General features: G+C 38.1%; 1 protein-coding gene across 1 annotated transcript in view; it reads left to right on the plus strand.

Annotated features, from left to right (window-relative positions):
• LOC111222310 (opioid-binding protein/cell adhesion molecule-like) overlaps window positions 1-18,182 on the plus strand; it is a 168,488-nt gene that overhangs the window by 74,920 nt on the left and 75,386 nt on the right. The window contains exon 2 of the mRNA XM_022746002.1: window positions 10,643-10,878. Within this exon, the coding sequence (XP_022601723.1) occupies window positions 10,643-10,878 (236 nt within the window). The remainder of the gene's footprint in view (window positions 1-10,642; window positions 10,879-18,182) is intronic.

The raw sequence follows: 18,182 nt of genomic DNA on the forward strand, positions 1-18,182 counted from the left end.
CACACATCAACCTCATGGGGGCGCTAGAGAAACTGTTCACTAAGAAGTTATCACAAGTCATTGGGATTAATTTAATGGGAACCAGGAATGTCTCTCTTCCTGACTGTTTTGGCAACACCTGTGATTACTGCTGCTAACAGCACGTGTGGGTTAATACTACAGATCCCAGAATTCTGGATGCGGGGAAAACTCATCGGGCTGCCACTTTCTTCGAAATACAACAGAAGAGCAGCTGGTGTTTCTGTTTATAGTACAGCCAAATATTTTAATAAATTAAGTCAGTCAATCAGAATTGCAACCACAATCTGGTTCCATGGTGCAAGCAGTTTTCCTCCCAACAGCGCGGCACAGTAAAGTTGGTTAATTTCTGAGGAGTTGGAGGCATGCAGCCTGTCGCCTGCAGCTCTTCATCTAACAGCTCAGCGTGGCTGCTCCTGACTTTTCCATTACTTCTTTCAAAAATTACAGATGATGTGGATGAAAAAATGTGGAGAACAGAGAAACTTTTCAGTATTTTGTAGATGCAGTCTTGATGAAATGATGATCATGCTCAGCTCTAATATGTCTGTCAAATACAATGTATTTTCTGACAGGGTGTCACCAGTTGTGCAACAGCAACAGGAGATGTTGCTTTTGCTTTGGTAACATAATGCAGTTAAGGGGGAGTGAGGAGTAAACACAGAGGCTGATATCAATCAGATAATATTACAAACAACAAGACAACATGCTACAGTTTTTCATGTGAATCCCACACACATGGTGGGATTTTTGAATCTAGTGCAAGTATCGCTGATTCTCCTTCTAACAATGATGAAAGTAAATAAATTAAATGGCTGTTGAAGAACACTGCATACCAACCATAGATCATATATACAATAGGGTGGGATGCTGGAATGATCCTTGAATCTGCGACCACTTATATATCTCGCCACAACACGAAGTATCATCACAACACGCACCCAACCGTCTTGGTGTGAAGCGCACTTTAGAAAACTACACTGACTTGCCAGCTGAGGGCTACGACAGAACAGTTTGTGACAGTGTCACCTCATTGTTGGCCTCTCTCCAAGTACTGGATCTCTCAGCCAATTTGAAAGCTGTCTTCTGTCTGATGTTAAGGTTCAAGATCTAATGTGCCATCTTGTCAGCAAGGTGTCCTGTTTGGGGAGAACCCTGTCAAAACTATGTACCCAATACCCCACATGAACACCCCGCATGGTTCACTTCAACACAGCTCTTCAACAACAGATGAAAGTAACCTTCACCTCCATTATGAGTAATGAAGGGAATTCCCTGTACATGTCCGAATTTCTTTCTCTTTGGCGTAACCTCCTCACCTGCTTTGGATAATATAGACATTTTAACTTCCTACATTTCCCAGAATTAATTTTATCATCCTTGAGAGAATGTGTCTGGGCTATTTTCAACAAGTTATTTAAGCAAAGAAAGACAGAGCAAAAGCCAAAGTGACAGCATTAGTGTCAGAAACAGATCAGCCAGGTATTTCCAGCCATGCATTGCGTCTGCATTACATTCTGGTCTAGTGAGTCTCTTGTCAGTAGAGACATTGGTATCTCTTCCTTTTTTATGATTGATGTCTCCCTGCATCCCTGTTGAACAGTGCCGCTATTGTAGCTGAGAAGAAAATATCTGGATAAATATCTGTCTATGTTCCTTTTTTCCACGCGAATCAGAAAACACACAAACAACTAAACCCAGGAGTGTTAAGTAGTTAAGGACACTGTATGTGCTTTTTTGAAGGGCACTTTCCCTAAAGTATATACACTATATCCATCCAGAACTCAGGGTAATATAGCAAAGTCTAGCGATGTCTGTCAGAGAAATGTCTGCTGTCACCCCAACACACCAGAACTGTTTGTGGTGCTACATTTTAAAAGCTCACCTGCATAGTTTCTTTTTTTTTTTTTTGTTTCCGAAGTCTTCACATGGTTACTCACTGTGATCTACAGATCTTGCTGTGAGCATTTCTTTTCTACAAACTATATATGTCTACTACAATCTGTGTATTACTGCACAGGAGAGAGCAATTGACATAACCATGTTACAATCTGTGGGAATATTTGTTGGTGTTGAGTTTTTCAGATGGTTTTTTGCTACATGTGAAAACAAAAACACAATAAAGCTCCATTGTTGGGTTTGACAAGAGACATTCCTAAACTTTGGCAAGTCACACTAAAGCTATCTGGATACGGAGATATCCCTGCAGTTAAGTGGGTCAATTTCCCCTTTAAAGGTCGAAGACACACACTGGAAGGTCAATGGTCTGAATCCCAGAATCAGCTGGGAGTAACACAGGGGGGAAAAAAAAGGATTAACTTTGTTCTTCTTTCCTGAGTAGCTACTGACAAGGTGCCCTTGAGCACTTAACCTCTGGTAGCTCCACAGGAATGACTCAGTAGCCAGAGGAGGACTGAACTGAACAGCTCCACATTGTGAATTTGTGCACCTTTATGAATATGAAGCAGGACAAAGCTGAATACAGCACAGACTCCGAACAAAACGTCCCCTCACCATGTTCACAGAGTAACTAGAGGAAGACTTATAAAAATGACCATAGAACCTTCCTCCTATTGTACCTTCACCTGTGACTTGGCATGCATTCAACTAAATCCTACAGCACCATGGTGGCAACTGCCAGGGGAAATAGCAGGAGAGGAAGATAACCTTTTATATTTTCATTTTATGACCTAATTTATTTTTATGCTAAGGAAACACTTTGTCGAGTGTTTTTTTTCTGCTGAAGTGTGTGCTAGGGATTTCAAGCACAGAGGACTGATATTAACTTCATATTTTTATCTGTTTGTTGACAGACAGCTTTGCTACTGGAGCATTTCTCACTAAAATGAATAAACTGTGAAAAATTGGTCCCCGTACATTTCTTAAAGAAATGTGGGGGCCCCCAAACTGGTATGGAAAATAAATAAATAAATGACTGTACTTAATTAAAAATAAATGTATAAATTTAAATCTAGCAAAATGTAATTTAATAAATAAATTAATACATTTATTTATTTCCACAGTTATTTATTTATTTCCACATTAATTTATTTCTGTATTTCTTCTTCCTTAACGGTGATAAGGAAGGCTGTCACACGGGAAGGGGGAATAGACAGACCACTAAGGGGGCTTCGGTACTTGCGGTTTTGCCTCCCAGAGACAAATTCCTGTGGTAACACACTCAGTGTGAGTCAGTGTGATGAGTAACTTTGAAGCAGACAGCAGGTATTTGGCCAAATAAAGTATAAATATACTGTTCATTTACCTTTCATACTGATATTGATGCGCTTTAGGAATTTGATTTGGAAGTAGCTGTGGACTGTCTATGGTCTGTCTAAGTATTCAGCTAAACATGACATACAGGCTAATGGACTGAAACAGTAACAGAATCATTTTGATTGTAGGCTTTTAACTTAATATGCATATATTCTACTGGATTACTGTAGGGTTTGCTCATGAACCATCATCAGTGACCACCAGCAATTACATGCTTACTTGCAGGTATACAGTATACAATTAATTAATAATGTAGTAAGTCAATTCACCATTCTGAACCACGGGGATAGAAGCTTAAAAATTGCCTTTCATGAATTTTGGCCCCTGCTCCTCTAACATCCTCTGCACATATCTGCTGCTTTGTTCTGATTGGCTGATAGACTTCAGACTGTACTGATTACACCTTGTTTACATTTTGGTCCACACCAGTTATAATGATAAACATTATGTTGGAATAATAAGTGACTCAAGTGTTCATGTAAAAAATAATATGAGTTATCTGACACAGGTAAGCTTTTATATTGGATGTGTGTGTCTTTTGCACTGTTTTGGATGTGGCGTCTTGGACCACGGCATATTCACATAATTGTAATGGGTTTTTATTAAGTGGTTGAAACTTGTGGGATCACTGATTTTTCTTTTACACAAGAAAAATAAAGTCTGACTCTTCTGCTCAAATGTAAGGATTAATGTTAAGATATTTTTGATTTATTAGGCTTTATTTGGGCTGACGGTGACCCTGAGAGCTCAATGCACTGCAACTTAAGAAAACACATGAAAATACACAAAAGTGGGGAAAATACAATGAAGGCGAGTCCAACCCGTGGCCCTTTGTGCTTTATTATCCTCTCTCTCTTTCCCTGACTTTCCTGTCTGTCTTTCACTTCCACCATTGGAATTAACGCAAAAAAAAAAAAAAAACTTAATAAAGAAAAAAAGTGATGAACCTGAGACAAACTTGATATTCAATGCTTTTAACTTCAAAAGTCACAATTGGGCCTTCAACCAGTCCCAGCCGGGTTCATCACTTTTTAGTGTCTCAGAAAAACACCTCTGTCTGAATTTGCAGCGCATTCGTTTATTTGCATGTGTTGTGATTTTTTGAAGCGCATGTGAATTCATTCTGAATTTGCAGCGCGTTTAAGCTGCAGTGCGTCGAGCCCTCAGGGCCACCGTAAGTGACACATTTTGGTCGTATTCTGTCATCCATTGATTTACAGTAAAATGTTACAGCGGCTGAGACTAAAACGCTGACTTGGCTTTAAGCAGGTTAATTGTGTTCACATCTCCACTGGGTGAGCAATGAGGCAAATGAAGCCTCCTTTTTACATATACTGCCAAATTTACATTCCAGCAATGGGATGGTCTTCACAGACGAGGTCTGTCACCTTACCTCAGTCCAGCTGACTGTGTGTCACTCACTCGTGATCGCTGTACCTACCAGCTCACAGCTGGCCCCTGAATCTGGTTTCAGAGGACATAAACAGTGCCGTGACTTTACATTCCAAGTTGTTGTTGAAAAATGAACAATAAATCACTGCAGAATTTGTAGTTATCATAGATTGCATACACAGCCCTAACTCTTCTGGTGGAAAGAATTGAGCAGTCCAGAAATGTCCCATACAGTTTAATGACAAACGTTTGACCAATTGTGTAATGTCAAGACAAACCTTTGTAAAAGGCACTTTGAGCTCTGAGTATTAAAGCAAAACAAACAAAAAAAAAAAAAACGGACTTTTCATTTGCTTGATTTAAAGAGTGCCTCTGTACAATGTACAAATGTATTAGCTCCTCATCTTGACCTTTGCCTCATTTGGAATAAATAAAAACAACATTATCTCTGTGTTTTTGAAATTCTTACCCATAAATTTGTCCTGTATTGTAACTGGACTAAGATCTGCTGTGGTTACTGATCAGATGTAAGGCTCAGGGTTTACGAAACTGGCTTTTGTTTTGCATAATCAGGTATCTTGGTTGGAATATTTACTGCATATTTATGTGGTAACATGGTGAGCGACATTTTGTGCATAATTTCAGGTTATGAGGTGACCAACAGGTACAGACTATGTTCCCCTGATTCATCAAGGTGAGATGTCCTGGTAGAAGGCAAACACTGGCAACATTTAGTTTACAAGTGTCACCCTCTGCAAATGTAAATAGACTAAATGAATGGATAAATAAATTGGAGATTTACTGGCTAAATTTAAATGTAGCCTACTCATTTTTTTTTATTATTAATCACAGTCATTTATGTATTTATTCATTCATTTATTTAATTTCCACATCACTTTTGGGCAGTCTTAAAGGAAAAGTGGAGATAGGTAATGTAGTGATATCCTATAGAAAGGCATAGGTTTAGTTTAACATGAGTATATAGATATACAGTGGTGTGGGTATGTGTGTGCAGGTGTCCTCTCCCTGTCTTTCTGTGTGGAGCCTCATGTTGACATGTTTGTACACACATGAGGAGATGACTCTGCAGAACATGCTTTTTTCAGTATTGGCTCATATAATTTGTTTAAAAGGACTTTTACCAAATTAATTTTCTTGTTTCAAGTGATATTTTACATTTTAATTACAAATTAATATTAAAAATGTGAATAAAATAGATTTTATAAATGAACACAATACAATTTTCTCCTGCTGTGAGCTGTCTTCTAACCTCACCTTTCATTCACCTGAGTGAATCTATAGTCTTGAGCTCGTCTGCCTGTGTCACAGTGCTGCACAACATTCACTAACAAACTAATCCTTGGTCATGTTGTGGCATGACAAAAAAAGATAAAATAATAGAGTTATTTTTTTATTTTTTATTTTTTTTAACTTGCTTCTGCTTGCACTATTAGTGCTTGCACCATTCCTATCAGTATCCCTGTTATATAAAAGTGATCAGCTGAAGAAACAACTTACTCTTCTAGGAGAGGTTTGTGAGGGGTGAAAATGAACAAGTTACCTTTTAACAGCACTGCCTTGCAATTGACTTGAAACCACTGAGATCGAAAGGTGACTGCTGCTGCTTGATTATTTTTATAATCTTCTACAGACAATTTGGTTCTTCTTAAAAAAAAGAACTGATGTCCCCCATAATTTACTATAATTATTAAGTTCATGTTAACATGTCAGTTAATGCCTTACACATGAAATCTAAATATAAAATCAAATATTAACTGATGCAATTTATTTGCAGAAATAATCTTTTAATCATATGATATTTGAATTATTCAGTCTAAAAATACCATCTGCTTCAAATTTGCCATTGTTCGTGCAGATCTATAGCCAACAAAGTGAAGCTCAGCCTGGAAGTTGTCAGATCATCATGTCAGGTTTCCCCTTTATCTCGCTCTCCATCAAAACAGCCCACCCTTTGCAGAGAACACACAGACCTGGCAGCTCTGGTCAGATCTTCCTGCATGGTTAATCCTTTTTAACAGCCTGAACTCTGATGAGCTTCACAGGTTTTCTATTTACTTCCAAGTAAAATGTGAACTATTCTCAGGCTTGAATAAAGATGGCACAGTTTAATGGCCAATGCTGACCTTTAGTCCTTAAATGTTTTACTTCCCCTTTTAAGACCATTAAGGCTCCTCAAGACATGTTTTTGCAAAATTTGCTTTGTGGGGCTTTGACCTAAAGTTTTAATTTCCTTCAAAGCTTTGCAAATATAAATAATCCTTCTCTTCGAGTTGAAGGTAACTTTTGTAGTCTTGTTCTTTGGAGAGTGTAGTTCTCTAAAGGGAAACATTATGAAACAGTGTTCCTTTTGAAAATAAACAGTTCATCCTCCGTATTTGTTGGGAGGCAGTCGAAGCGGTGCTGCTTGATAGTCTAAGTCCAGCAAATAATGGAGCTTTTCAAAGGCACTGTCTTCTCTTGCTGGATTTTCTGATGTGGATTTTCTTCCCTTGGTGTGTCGCTTCATCTAAATTGACTGGTTGTCCCGCAGTTTTCTTGGTTAAAGACAAAATTAACAAACAACAGAAAAGTTTTTTTTTTTTTTTTTTTTTTTTTTTTTCAGTCAGATGAGATGCTTCTGTTGACAGGGAGACGTTGTTCTCGTGGTCACACAGTTTGGTTACATGACACATCACCAGCACAGTTTGTACACAGAGAGCACAAAATAATGACTGGGATTATTCTGAATTACATGGTCGTATTGCGACTTCATGATAAGTTTCCAAATACTGTGAGAGGCAAATCACCCTAATACAACCACCACCTTTAATATGTCTCTGTGTTTGGATGATGTTAGCTTCCTATTTGTCTCCTGTTTGATTTGCCCCCTTTCCTCCCATCATATATATATATATATATACAAGCTCCTTATGTCACTCTGATTGCTGATACTGAGTCTCAATGTATTCAGCACCACACAGTCTGCACATTTTTTTTTTTCTTTTTTTTTTTTTTTTTTTTTTTAGGGACAAGTTAATATTTGAACCTAAAGTTTCTTGTTTTGCTCTATTTACTGTGAATGCCGTGTGTCACTCTGGGGTGAATAAACACTGCTGAGCGTGTGAAGCTCCCTGGATGATGTGCTATATGGTCTGTGTGTGATAACTTGTGCTGAGACCTGCAGACTAATCAGCCAGACGCTGAGGCTTTGTACACTAAATTCATCTTCCCACATCTGTGAGCTGACTTAAACTTCAGGGCATTTTGGATTTTAAAAGACTGTTTTCACGGCTCATGCAAACTCGTGCCAAATTTATAACATCCATTAATTAAAAAAAAAAAAAGTATTGGCACACAAAGCTGCAATGAATTTACATTTTTTTTTACTGATACTATCAATAAATGTTCTGCCAAATCCTGGTGTTAAGTGGGATAAATACCGCAGTGCATTCTGAGTCGGGTTTTCTTTTTCATTAAGTTTGTATTCTGTAGTTTCCCTGCTGAAAAAGACTAATACAGCCTTTGCTGTTGTTTTTGTTTTAACCTGGCATCAAATCAGCAGATGTGCAGTTACCTGTCTAATTTCACTGTCAGACGGAAAAACAGAAATCATTCAGGGTACATCTGTACAACAATATATATATTTTTTGTATTGTTGAACATACCTTTGTATATAATTATGTATCGCTATATCACATTCTATGATTATTCAATTCATTCATATTACTATTTGATTGAGTATTTTTCAACAATAAAGATTTTTTTCATTATGCATTCTATTGTCAACCCAGAGTCACAGCAAAGAAAAACTAATCAATATGTTCAAGTTCATCAAACTCTCTTGCATCATAGTCCACTTCACCACCACTGGTCCTTGGGCTCAGACTGTTTCAGAAACACACACTTCTCCACAACAAAGCTAAGTGTACTGCTAATATGTAGGGTTTGGTTTCACTTAACTAACTAGCTGGTTCCATTTTGGATCCAGTTCCCAGTTTTACTCTCCAGGTTTCTAACAAATCTATTAAAGGTCCCATACTTCACACTTTTCCAGTGTTTTATTATAATTGTTGATCCATAAGAAGACATATTTGGGCTTTTAAGTATCAAAAGTCATCACAATGTAGTTTTACATCTCCTTTCTCTGGAGCTCTAGTAACAACAGGTTGGTGAGCCACTCAGAAGAGAAACTCTGACCCTAAAAAAATATAGCAGATTTCAGGTAAACACTAAAAGAAACCAAATCCTGCAAGGTCAGATGGTGGGTACGGGTCGGCTGGGCTTGGGGCATGGCTGAGTGTGGTGAGGGCTTCGTTGTGACATCGCAAAGTTACAGAAGTCCTGACATCTCATTTTAGCACTCAGTTCCTGAATAGAGGCTCTGTGCTTTTCTCTGTGGACTGACTGCTTTGAAACTTTCAGAGTATTAATATAGAACCAAGACCTTATTTATAATCAAAAAAGACATGAAAATCTCACTTTGTACAATATGGGAATAATGGGAAAATGCAATTTGGAACACATTTAGTCCGCATTGTTCTCAGCACTAATAAGCAAACTAACCATGACTATTGCTGGTTAAAAATGGCAAACATCAGTAGCTGTTAATATATTTTAGGTAAAATTAAGCAGTGAGAGTGTGAGTCAATTTAATAAGTTTGCACTTGCAGATGCATTACTTAGTTTAAGGTATACATGTACATGTGTGCCATGTACGTGTATGTCCTTCAGATGGAACATGAAGCACAGGAGCATGGCAAAGTGCACTTTTCTATTTATAACCCACCTGCTTCTTGATGCTCTTGGGATCAGAGGTAGAAGGCAAAGCCAGTGTGCACATGATCTGTGTTGCATGTCACATTCTGATGTTCAGTGAAGTCCTTGCGCAATGCACACATTTGTGTGTCTAAAGAAATATTTTTAACATGTTGACTGATTTAATTTGAATGATCAGGCATCTGTAATCAGCTGGTGCCTACAAGTCAGGCATACATTTCTCAGATGGCTATCTACACTTTAAAAAGGAAAAAGTTGAGAAAAGCCAAAAATTCAAACTATTAAAACATAGCATTCCAACTAAGTTTTCCAAGGTTTGGAAATTCAAATTAATTTCTTAAGTTTGCCATTGAGAGCCAATGGGGAAACAGTTTAGTAACAAGAATGTAATTTCTAGGAGACAGGGTTCCCTGTTAGTTTGTCCAACTCAGAGTTTTCACTACTGTTAACTCCAAATTGTAGTAACTTAATGATGTATTAATTAATAATGTTTAATAATTTTACACTGTCACAACTTTGAATCACTACTTCTGTTTATTTATTCTTAAGTTGAGTAGCTGTATCTTTGTCAGTTTGTCTGCTTTGCTTGTGCAGTTCTCTTCAGCTTTGTCTAGAATTTCCTTGTGTGCCAGTTTGTGTCCCCAGTGGTTCCGAGTGCTTTTTGTTCAGTTGCCCCTTGTGTTACCCTTCAGAATTTCCCTGAATTTATTTGTGGAAGTTGTTTGGCTCACTTCCTTGTTTGGATGTCTGTTTTACTACTTCAGTAAGTCTTTTGTGTTTGCAATTGTAAAATATCCCATTGTTGATTTAAATTTAGACAATCATCTTTCTTCATGAAGCGCTGTCAACTCTTGAACACATCACCAACTGAAATCAAATTAAGTCAAGCTATAGAGTCCTTTACAACAAAGCTTAAGTGCGGGCTAAGAGCTTACCAGAGCTGTACTCATTTGTAGGTAATTGTATTATATTGTTCTAGTGTGACCATGTGTGGCTTTTCGTGGTTAAACTTAAACTGCCTTATCATCAAAATTCCAAAATAAAAAAAAGCACTTCTACATCTCACAGCACACAGTAATGTTTTTGTTCAATGTATCATGGGCTCTAACAGAGACAGACTGTTATGCTATAGGTCCTTATCTCTGTGTTAGTTTTTTTTTTCTTTCTCTCTTTCTACCAGATGCACCGTGGACAGCAAAGTATCACGAGTGGCGTGGCTCAATCGCACCACCATTCTGTTTGCGGGAACTGAGAAGTGGTCTCTGGATCCTCGTGTCATCCTGATGGAGAACACAGGCATCACAGAGTACAGCATCGAGATCCAAAACGTTGACGTCCATGACGAGGGGCCCTACGTCTGCTCCATCCTCACAAACAAGAAACCAAAATCCACAAAAGTGCATCTCATCGTTCAAGGTAAGGTGCTGATGAGCTTCCCCGGCCCTGTCAGTGATTCTATTCAGTTGTAGCAAATAACCAAATTGTCAAAAAAGATCAGAGCTGCAGCAGCATGGTGTGTTGGTTTATTTGCTGTTTGGATGTTCAATTTTTTTTTTTTTTTTTTTTTTTTTACAGGTGAAGCATTGTAAACGCAAAGTCTTGAGTCAAAACAAAAACAACAAAAAAAAAATCTTCCCTCCTCTGTTTTAGGATGCTTTGATAAGATAGAATTCAGCGAGCATCAGACCTGGTGATGAAACTGGGATTCAATCTCGATTTAATTTCACATTTCTGATGGGTATTGATTTAGAGCATAGTACATTGGAAAATGTCCTGGCTGAGTTTCATTGCAAAGTTCTACTAAATCAACTGTCAGCGCTGAGACTTTTATGATGAAATCATCTTTCTTCATGGCGAGTTTCCACAAACAATTAGCACCACCATCCTGCGTCTGCAACTGAGGTCTGTATCTGCACTAAACTCACATAATATATAATTACAAAAACTGATTAAATAGTTGTGTCAAAAACCACCGACAGTACATTATATGAAGAAAAAACTGCTGCCACTCCTGAGTAAATGCAAATTTAACTACTTAAAATTTTAAAATCAGTTGAGAAAAAAAAAAAAAGAAAAAGAAAAAAGAATAGTTTCAGAGTTTCTTTGAGGAAAAAAACTTCAGATTTTTTTTTCCTTTTGAAAGACATTGCAACCAGCACATCTTATGAAAAATAATTGACATGAACTTCACAAAAACCGGTTCAACTTGATGATATTCACTTTCATGAAATCATAATTAACACTGAGTATTTTTCACACTGTATAATTCATGATGATATCTCATTAACTCTTAATTGATGCCAAGAAGCATCAGGGCATGGTTTTGGTAAAAAAAAAAAACAAAAAAAACAGACGTTCATAGGCTCACACAGACAAGGAAGTGCAGCTCCAAATATACTTTCTACTGGATTTTATATGTCTCTTCTCCTTACCTTGGATAACCCGTCGATGTGGATGCTTCTAGCTCACACTTGAGACTAAAAGAAACCACGAGATCGGCAGAACAGGCAACGGTGGGCTTTGATACGCCAACAAAACACTAGCGGTGGGGCTCTGTGTTGTTCACACCAAAGCAGGGCTGCACCTGCTTCAACAATCAGTGTGCATGTGAGGGCAACAGTGTCTGTCAGTGGAACAAGCAGCCAGCCCCTGGCATGTCAATTAGCGATGCAAATTCCAAGCAATTTCAACTCAGCTCAGCTTTATTTATACAGCACCTTTCACAGAAACGTGTAGCCCAAATAGCAGTATTAAAACAGTACACACACACATAAAAAAACAGATTATGCAAGATTAAACTTTACAACAACAAAACAATGAAATAATGAATAAAAGTCAATAATATAAAATATATACCAAATATACAAATATAAATAAACACCAGAGATAAACCGATATATAAAAAACAATGATTAATAGTTAAACACTAATGCCAAAGATATAACAATACAAATGAAAAAGTCAGATAGTTTTCAACAAGATGACAAGCAATTTCAAAATATTAAATAGCTGTCAGCAAAGTAAACAAAAAGTAGGTTACATCCACCTCATCACAACAGACTTAAACCTTACTGGTTTTCTTTAGAATAATGAGAATATCTTAGCTGTCTGACATGCTGCTCCTTGGCCTGCACTGGCCTGCCAACATTACTCTGACCTCACTAAACACATGTTTGGCTGTAACTCAAAAATCCACATGCTTATTTTGATAAAATTCAATTAATACCTTTTATTAAATTCCCTCTTCACTACGTATATCTCATAAGTCTGGGCAGACATGGATGCAAATTACAACTTGGTTGGCGGAGGGATACGTACAATTCTTCAATCCGGCCTTTTGTTCTGTATTTGTGTATACCTTCTGTATATAAGTATAATGCATAATGATAGCTGCTATGACCGAATGAAGCAGATGTGATTTCTTTGTGGGCAGCCCTGCTGTTAAATTGAGTAGGGGACATGAAGTGAAGTGAGATAGTGTGACCCAGTATTTTCCCCATGCTGGCACTAGTTTTAGGCCGAACAGTGGTGTAATGCTGCGTTGACCTGATTTCACGTGCTGATGACAAACAGTGATAACACACAATCACTACCACTAGTCAAACTCTGTGGGAGTTTTGTGTTGTGAGAACATTTTGTGGCATGGGCCACAGATTCATGTCACACCCTGGACTGACGAGTGAATGAATACAGAACACTGTGCCACCTTCATGGCAAAGACAGATCAGGTGGTCCATGGGGGATGTTACTGGTTCCTCTCGTCCCCGCTGGCGCTCTCCTCTCCAGCACTTCAGAAATGGAGATTGGTGTTGAACCTGTACACAGGGAAGGACTCTGGAGGCTAACATCAATCAGCTCAGTGACCTTGTCAGCCGATACCCTCAGGAATATAGGGCACCTGCTTCCATGGTGACTGCACACAGGGAGAGGACTGACTGCAGTCACACCACACTATTAGAAAGAATAAAATCTGTGAGAGCTTAGCCATGCATAGTGTATGTATGCCAAGGACTTGAAGTGGCAGAGAAGGAACCTGGACTCTGAATCAACATCAACTGGTAGTTACATTATTACATTGTAACTGCTACTTCAGTCACTTCAGTCACTTCAGCTCTGTTTCTCTGATCAGGTTACAGCTTTACTCTTTCCCTCTTATTGATTATCCCTGCATTGCCAGAGCATCAGCTTCATCTTCAGTGTGACTGTCGGAGAGCAAATCATCCATGCCTTTATTTCCTCTCGCCTGGATTACTGTGACTCGCAGTACGCCAAACAAAGACAGCATATCACCCCTATTCTGGCCCGACTTCACTGGCTTCCCATATGTTTCAGATTTCACTTGATCACACACTGATCATATTCAAAGCCCTCCATACCATGGCACCTTCTTATATTTCTTCTTATAACACTTTACTCTCTACCAAGATCACTCAGATTGTCTGACCAACTGCTAAAAGGGAGGCCGTGCTTTGCCATTTTAGGTCCAACTTTATGGATTTGAATAGGGTGCCGTTTTTACAAGATTGCTATTTATTCCTTTCGGTATCATCCATCTTGTGATTTTGTTTAGTTTACTATATTGTTTTTTATTGTTATTATATTTTTTATCGTTGAGTTTTATGCATTTTTATTACCAATTGTGAAGCACTCTGTAACTACTGTTTTGAAAAGTGCTATATAAATAAAGTTAATTATTATTTATTTAATATTTTTAACAGCAGTTTTTCTTGGCACCAGAGGTAGTTCTGCTTTCAGTCTAATGCAGTTGTTGACTTAAAGCAACAAATAACCAGCATATAAAACACTGAAGTCTTAAGCAATATGATGTGAGGGGCTTTACCGCTCAGCCTTACATGGTCTAGTATGACCACAGCTAATAAAATGTGTCGTTATAGTGTAATTGCCAGTTTGAGCAACAGTGGCTGCTGATCATCAAATGTTACATAGAGTAGTCTCACTCTGAGTACGTGTTTTTAATTGTTTTTTTTCTCCCCCATATTTGTCATTAGATAAAATATCTCCAAAATACAGTAAAGAGTAAATTCTGGTAAATACATGAATACAGTATTTCCTCCTAGCTAGAAGTTGCTATTAGTTTGCTGTTGTTATGACACCAGTGCAGGAGTAAACCTTGCTAGAAATGGCTACAAATAACCCATTTAAATTCCTTCAGATGTCAACAGCATCAGTTGACATCTTTAGCCAGCAGACAAACAAAATTTTGGTTGTACATTTTATTTTATGTTTTTCCCTGTGCCTTTCTGTGCCTCAGCTGGCCTGTAATAACTGAACTTGTCCCCCTCTCTTCACTTCATGCTGGTCGAAACACTCAGCATCAAGCACACACATACACACACACACACACACACACACACACACACACACACACACACAACACACACACTGTTCTCCCCATGCTCATCCATGGGGCTTGAAACAGAGCAGGCCACTGCAGGAGGATCTGCTATTCTGCCTTTGGTTGTAGATTTATCCCAACTTTGTTTTGCCAGTATGACATCAGTTGATACTATTCAAGACAGCTTTTTGTCAACCACCTCTTTGATGTTTAGTGAACTTCCAGCAGCGACGCCAGAGTAGCTCTGTGGTTTGCATTGTTGCCTCAGAGCAGAAAAATCCTGTGTCACAGTGCACAGTCTAATCACATGCAGGTCAGCCAGTGTGGAGATGTTCAGCTTCTCATGGAATATTATGTGTCGATGATGTTGCTGGGCCTTCTGAGTGCCTGTTGGGATACACTCCAGCTCACTATGACCCTGGTGAAGAAAATGAATGAATGAAAAATTACCTACACTTTTAGTTTTGCTTCATTATCCAATACATTGTAGATTGTCGGACATCTGTCTTTCAAAATTGATTCAGGCAGTACCAGAGATGGCTGGGCCACTGTGACTTCTCCTCCAGGCATGCATGCCTCAAAATGTTGAAAGTCTCATTGTATTCAACCCTAAGGCTGTGGAGGTGGCATGCCTACAGCATGGCCCAACAATCATTAGTTTCGGCACACCTCGACAACTGCAAGTTGTATTATTGCAAATGAAATAATATTTTTACACAGTCATGCAAGCTAGTGTATAAAATTAACATGTCCCCAGTTTGCTTCACAATGTGTGTCATATATAAAGTTTCTGCACAGACAGGGGTGTTTATTATTGTTCAAGCTCCTATAGTTTTGCATGAGTTGAGTAGATAGATGTGTGTTGATAAATACAATCTGTCAGAAAGTCAGTCTCCACAATTTACTAATCATAGATGAATTACTGTAGACTGAGTTGCCTTGGGCCGATATTCGATATTATCAAATATCATGATATTCCTTGCCATATACAATATTTTTCATAATATCGTGACAATAAATTATTATCATTTTGCAGTTTTGCACAGTCTGCCATGCTGCTGAGTCCGACCCTCATTTCATTGCTTTGCTTACTGTATATTGTACCCTGGCATGTGACAAGTAAATATTTTAACTGCTGTTAAGTTGCAGCAAAGCTTACACCTGACATATAAAATACAAGAATATAATTATATAGTTTAATTAAAAACAACTGAAACATAAAATACACCATACACCAACCTGCTACACAAGTGACCGATGGGCTTGTTTTTCACAGGACAGTCTCAAATTGACACATATTAAAGCAGCCATTGTGCTCAGTTTGTCCATCCTGCTTATTCTGATATTTAGGGATTGTTTTTGTTGCAGCAAATGACAAATGCAAACAGGATCCCTTGGTAATTTCTTGTCTCTGAAATGTGCATTCCTGTTTCTTTCTCCGTGTCGGTGACAGCCAGAGCCGGAGGCATATTGTTTTCGGGATGTCCGTCCATTCCATTCTCATGGACACAACATCTCAGTAACGCCTTGACGGAACGTCTTCAAATTTGGCACAAACATGCACTAGGACTCAAAGATGAACTGATTAGATTTTGGTGGTCAAAGGTCAATGTCACTGTGACCTCACAAAACATGATTTTGGCGTTGTGAAAACAAAATCTCCATAACTCCTCAAGGGATTCCTTTCAAACTTGGACTCAAGAATGAAGTGATTGGATTTTAGTGGTTAAAGGTCAACGTCAGTGTGACCTCACAAAACACTTTTCACCCATTCCTCAAGACTTCACACAGCAATTACAGCAGGGATGTAACGTGAGTCCAGTCTTATTGGCAGAGGCATACAACCACAAGATGGTAATTCTGGTTTATTATGACCATTATTAACATAAAAATTACTGCATATACAGTGAAACATGTTTTCTATCATGTTTTAGTTTATTTTTCATTGTTGAGACATGCAAATTAAGCATAACTATATGAACCCTAACCCTAACCCTTCGAGCTGCGTTTTTTTTTTTGCTGAATTACTGTGCGTTGCAACTGAACCTCCCAGAAAAGAACTGTCGTCCATGTGATGAGCCATTTTCATCACGCACACAAAAAACAGTGGGTGCACTAAGATCTGCACTGACCTTCTGGTTGCCTCAATAGGAATTTATGCCCACAAACTGTAATAAAAGGGAGATTCCTTGGTTTAGCACTATACATTGCTATACACTGAGCTCAGTGCACTGTAATGTTGCATTTAATTTGATTTCTTTTAGCACATGGGGAAAGTCATTATTTTCTGTAACTACAGCAGTTGTGTAATTTGGTTTAACATTGAGTAGCTGTTAGAAGCTTGATCAATAACTCAATGGAAACAAATGTAGTTTGTTAAGAAAATTGATCAATGCAGCTAATTTCGTCTCTAAGTTGTATAACATCAAATGAGTTTTTTTTTATCTTGTGCTAGTTCAGCAGTTTCTGCCGAAGCAGAAGCAGAAAATGAAACCTGACATTCTAGAGTGACTTGAAGAAGTTGATGACATTTTTATGAATAATGACTGACAGACACAGACGTAATTAATCAGAATTACAAGTGATAGAGGCGATGATAATGATGAAGTTAAATAAATATTCCACAGATGCAACATCTTTATTTTTAGCACCATGGTCGAACTGTACATAGGATGCCTCTCCCCCCTCCCACATTAGCTGCTTTGGGAAAACACTGTCACTGGAGCCAATCTTGATCCTACCCCTTCCGTCAATATCAATCACTGGAGACAGATAAAATTAATTCTTAAGCAATTTGGCCCTAGACTCAGACACGGTTATTACCTAGGTGTCATTTGCAGCATCTGTGTACCTTAGATTGTTATTTCTTTTAAACACAGGCAAGGTGGTGTTTACAGCAACTGGTCCAGGATGCTCCCAAAATGGGCCACTGTCCATTCATGACCCCGTCAACTATGTGGAAGTTATTATTATTATTATTATTATTATTATTATCATGAAAAAGTGAAATTACAGTGTGTTTGTTTTTCTTCTTTACAACACTGAACAACTGAGATCAGCACCGGGGATGACATTATATATTAACTGGAATATTTTCAGAAGGCCTGGAAAGTCTCTTTATGGGGTTAGGCTCAAACACACTGTTGCTCATAAAGTTGGAATAATTTTTTTTTTTTTTATAATTTTTTAGCACCGAACAAATGTTATGCATGAATTCATTTCACCTGGGTAATTGGGACACATAATGTATTCATTGCACCTGGTCAAAAGTGATTACTGATGCATTTTAATAGGAATAAACAGAGGATTGTGTCTGAAAACTAAATTATTCCAACTTTAAGGGCGACAGTGTATATATCATGTG

Source organism: Seriola dumerili, unplaced genomic scaffold, assembly GCF_002260705.1.
Source record: "Seriola dumerili isolate Sdu_G_001 unplaced genomic scaffold, Sdu_1.0 BDQW01000091.1, whole genome shotgun sequence".
NCBI lineage: Eukaryota > Metazoa > Chordata > Actinopteri > Carangiformes > Carangidae > Seriola > Seriola dumerili.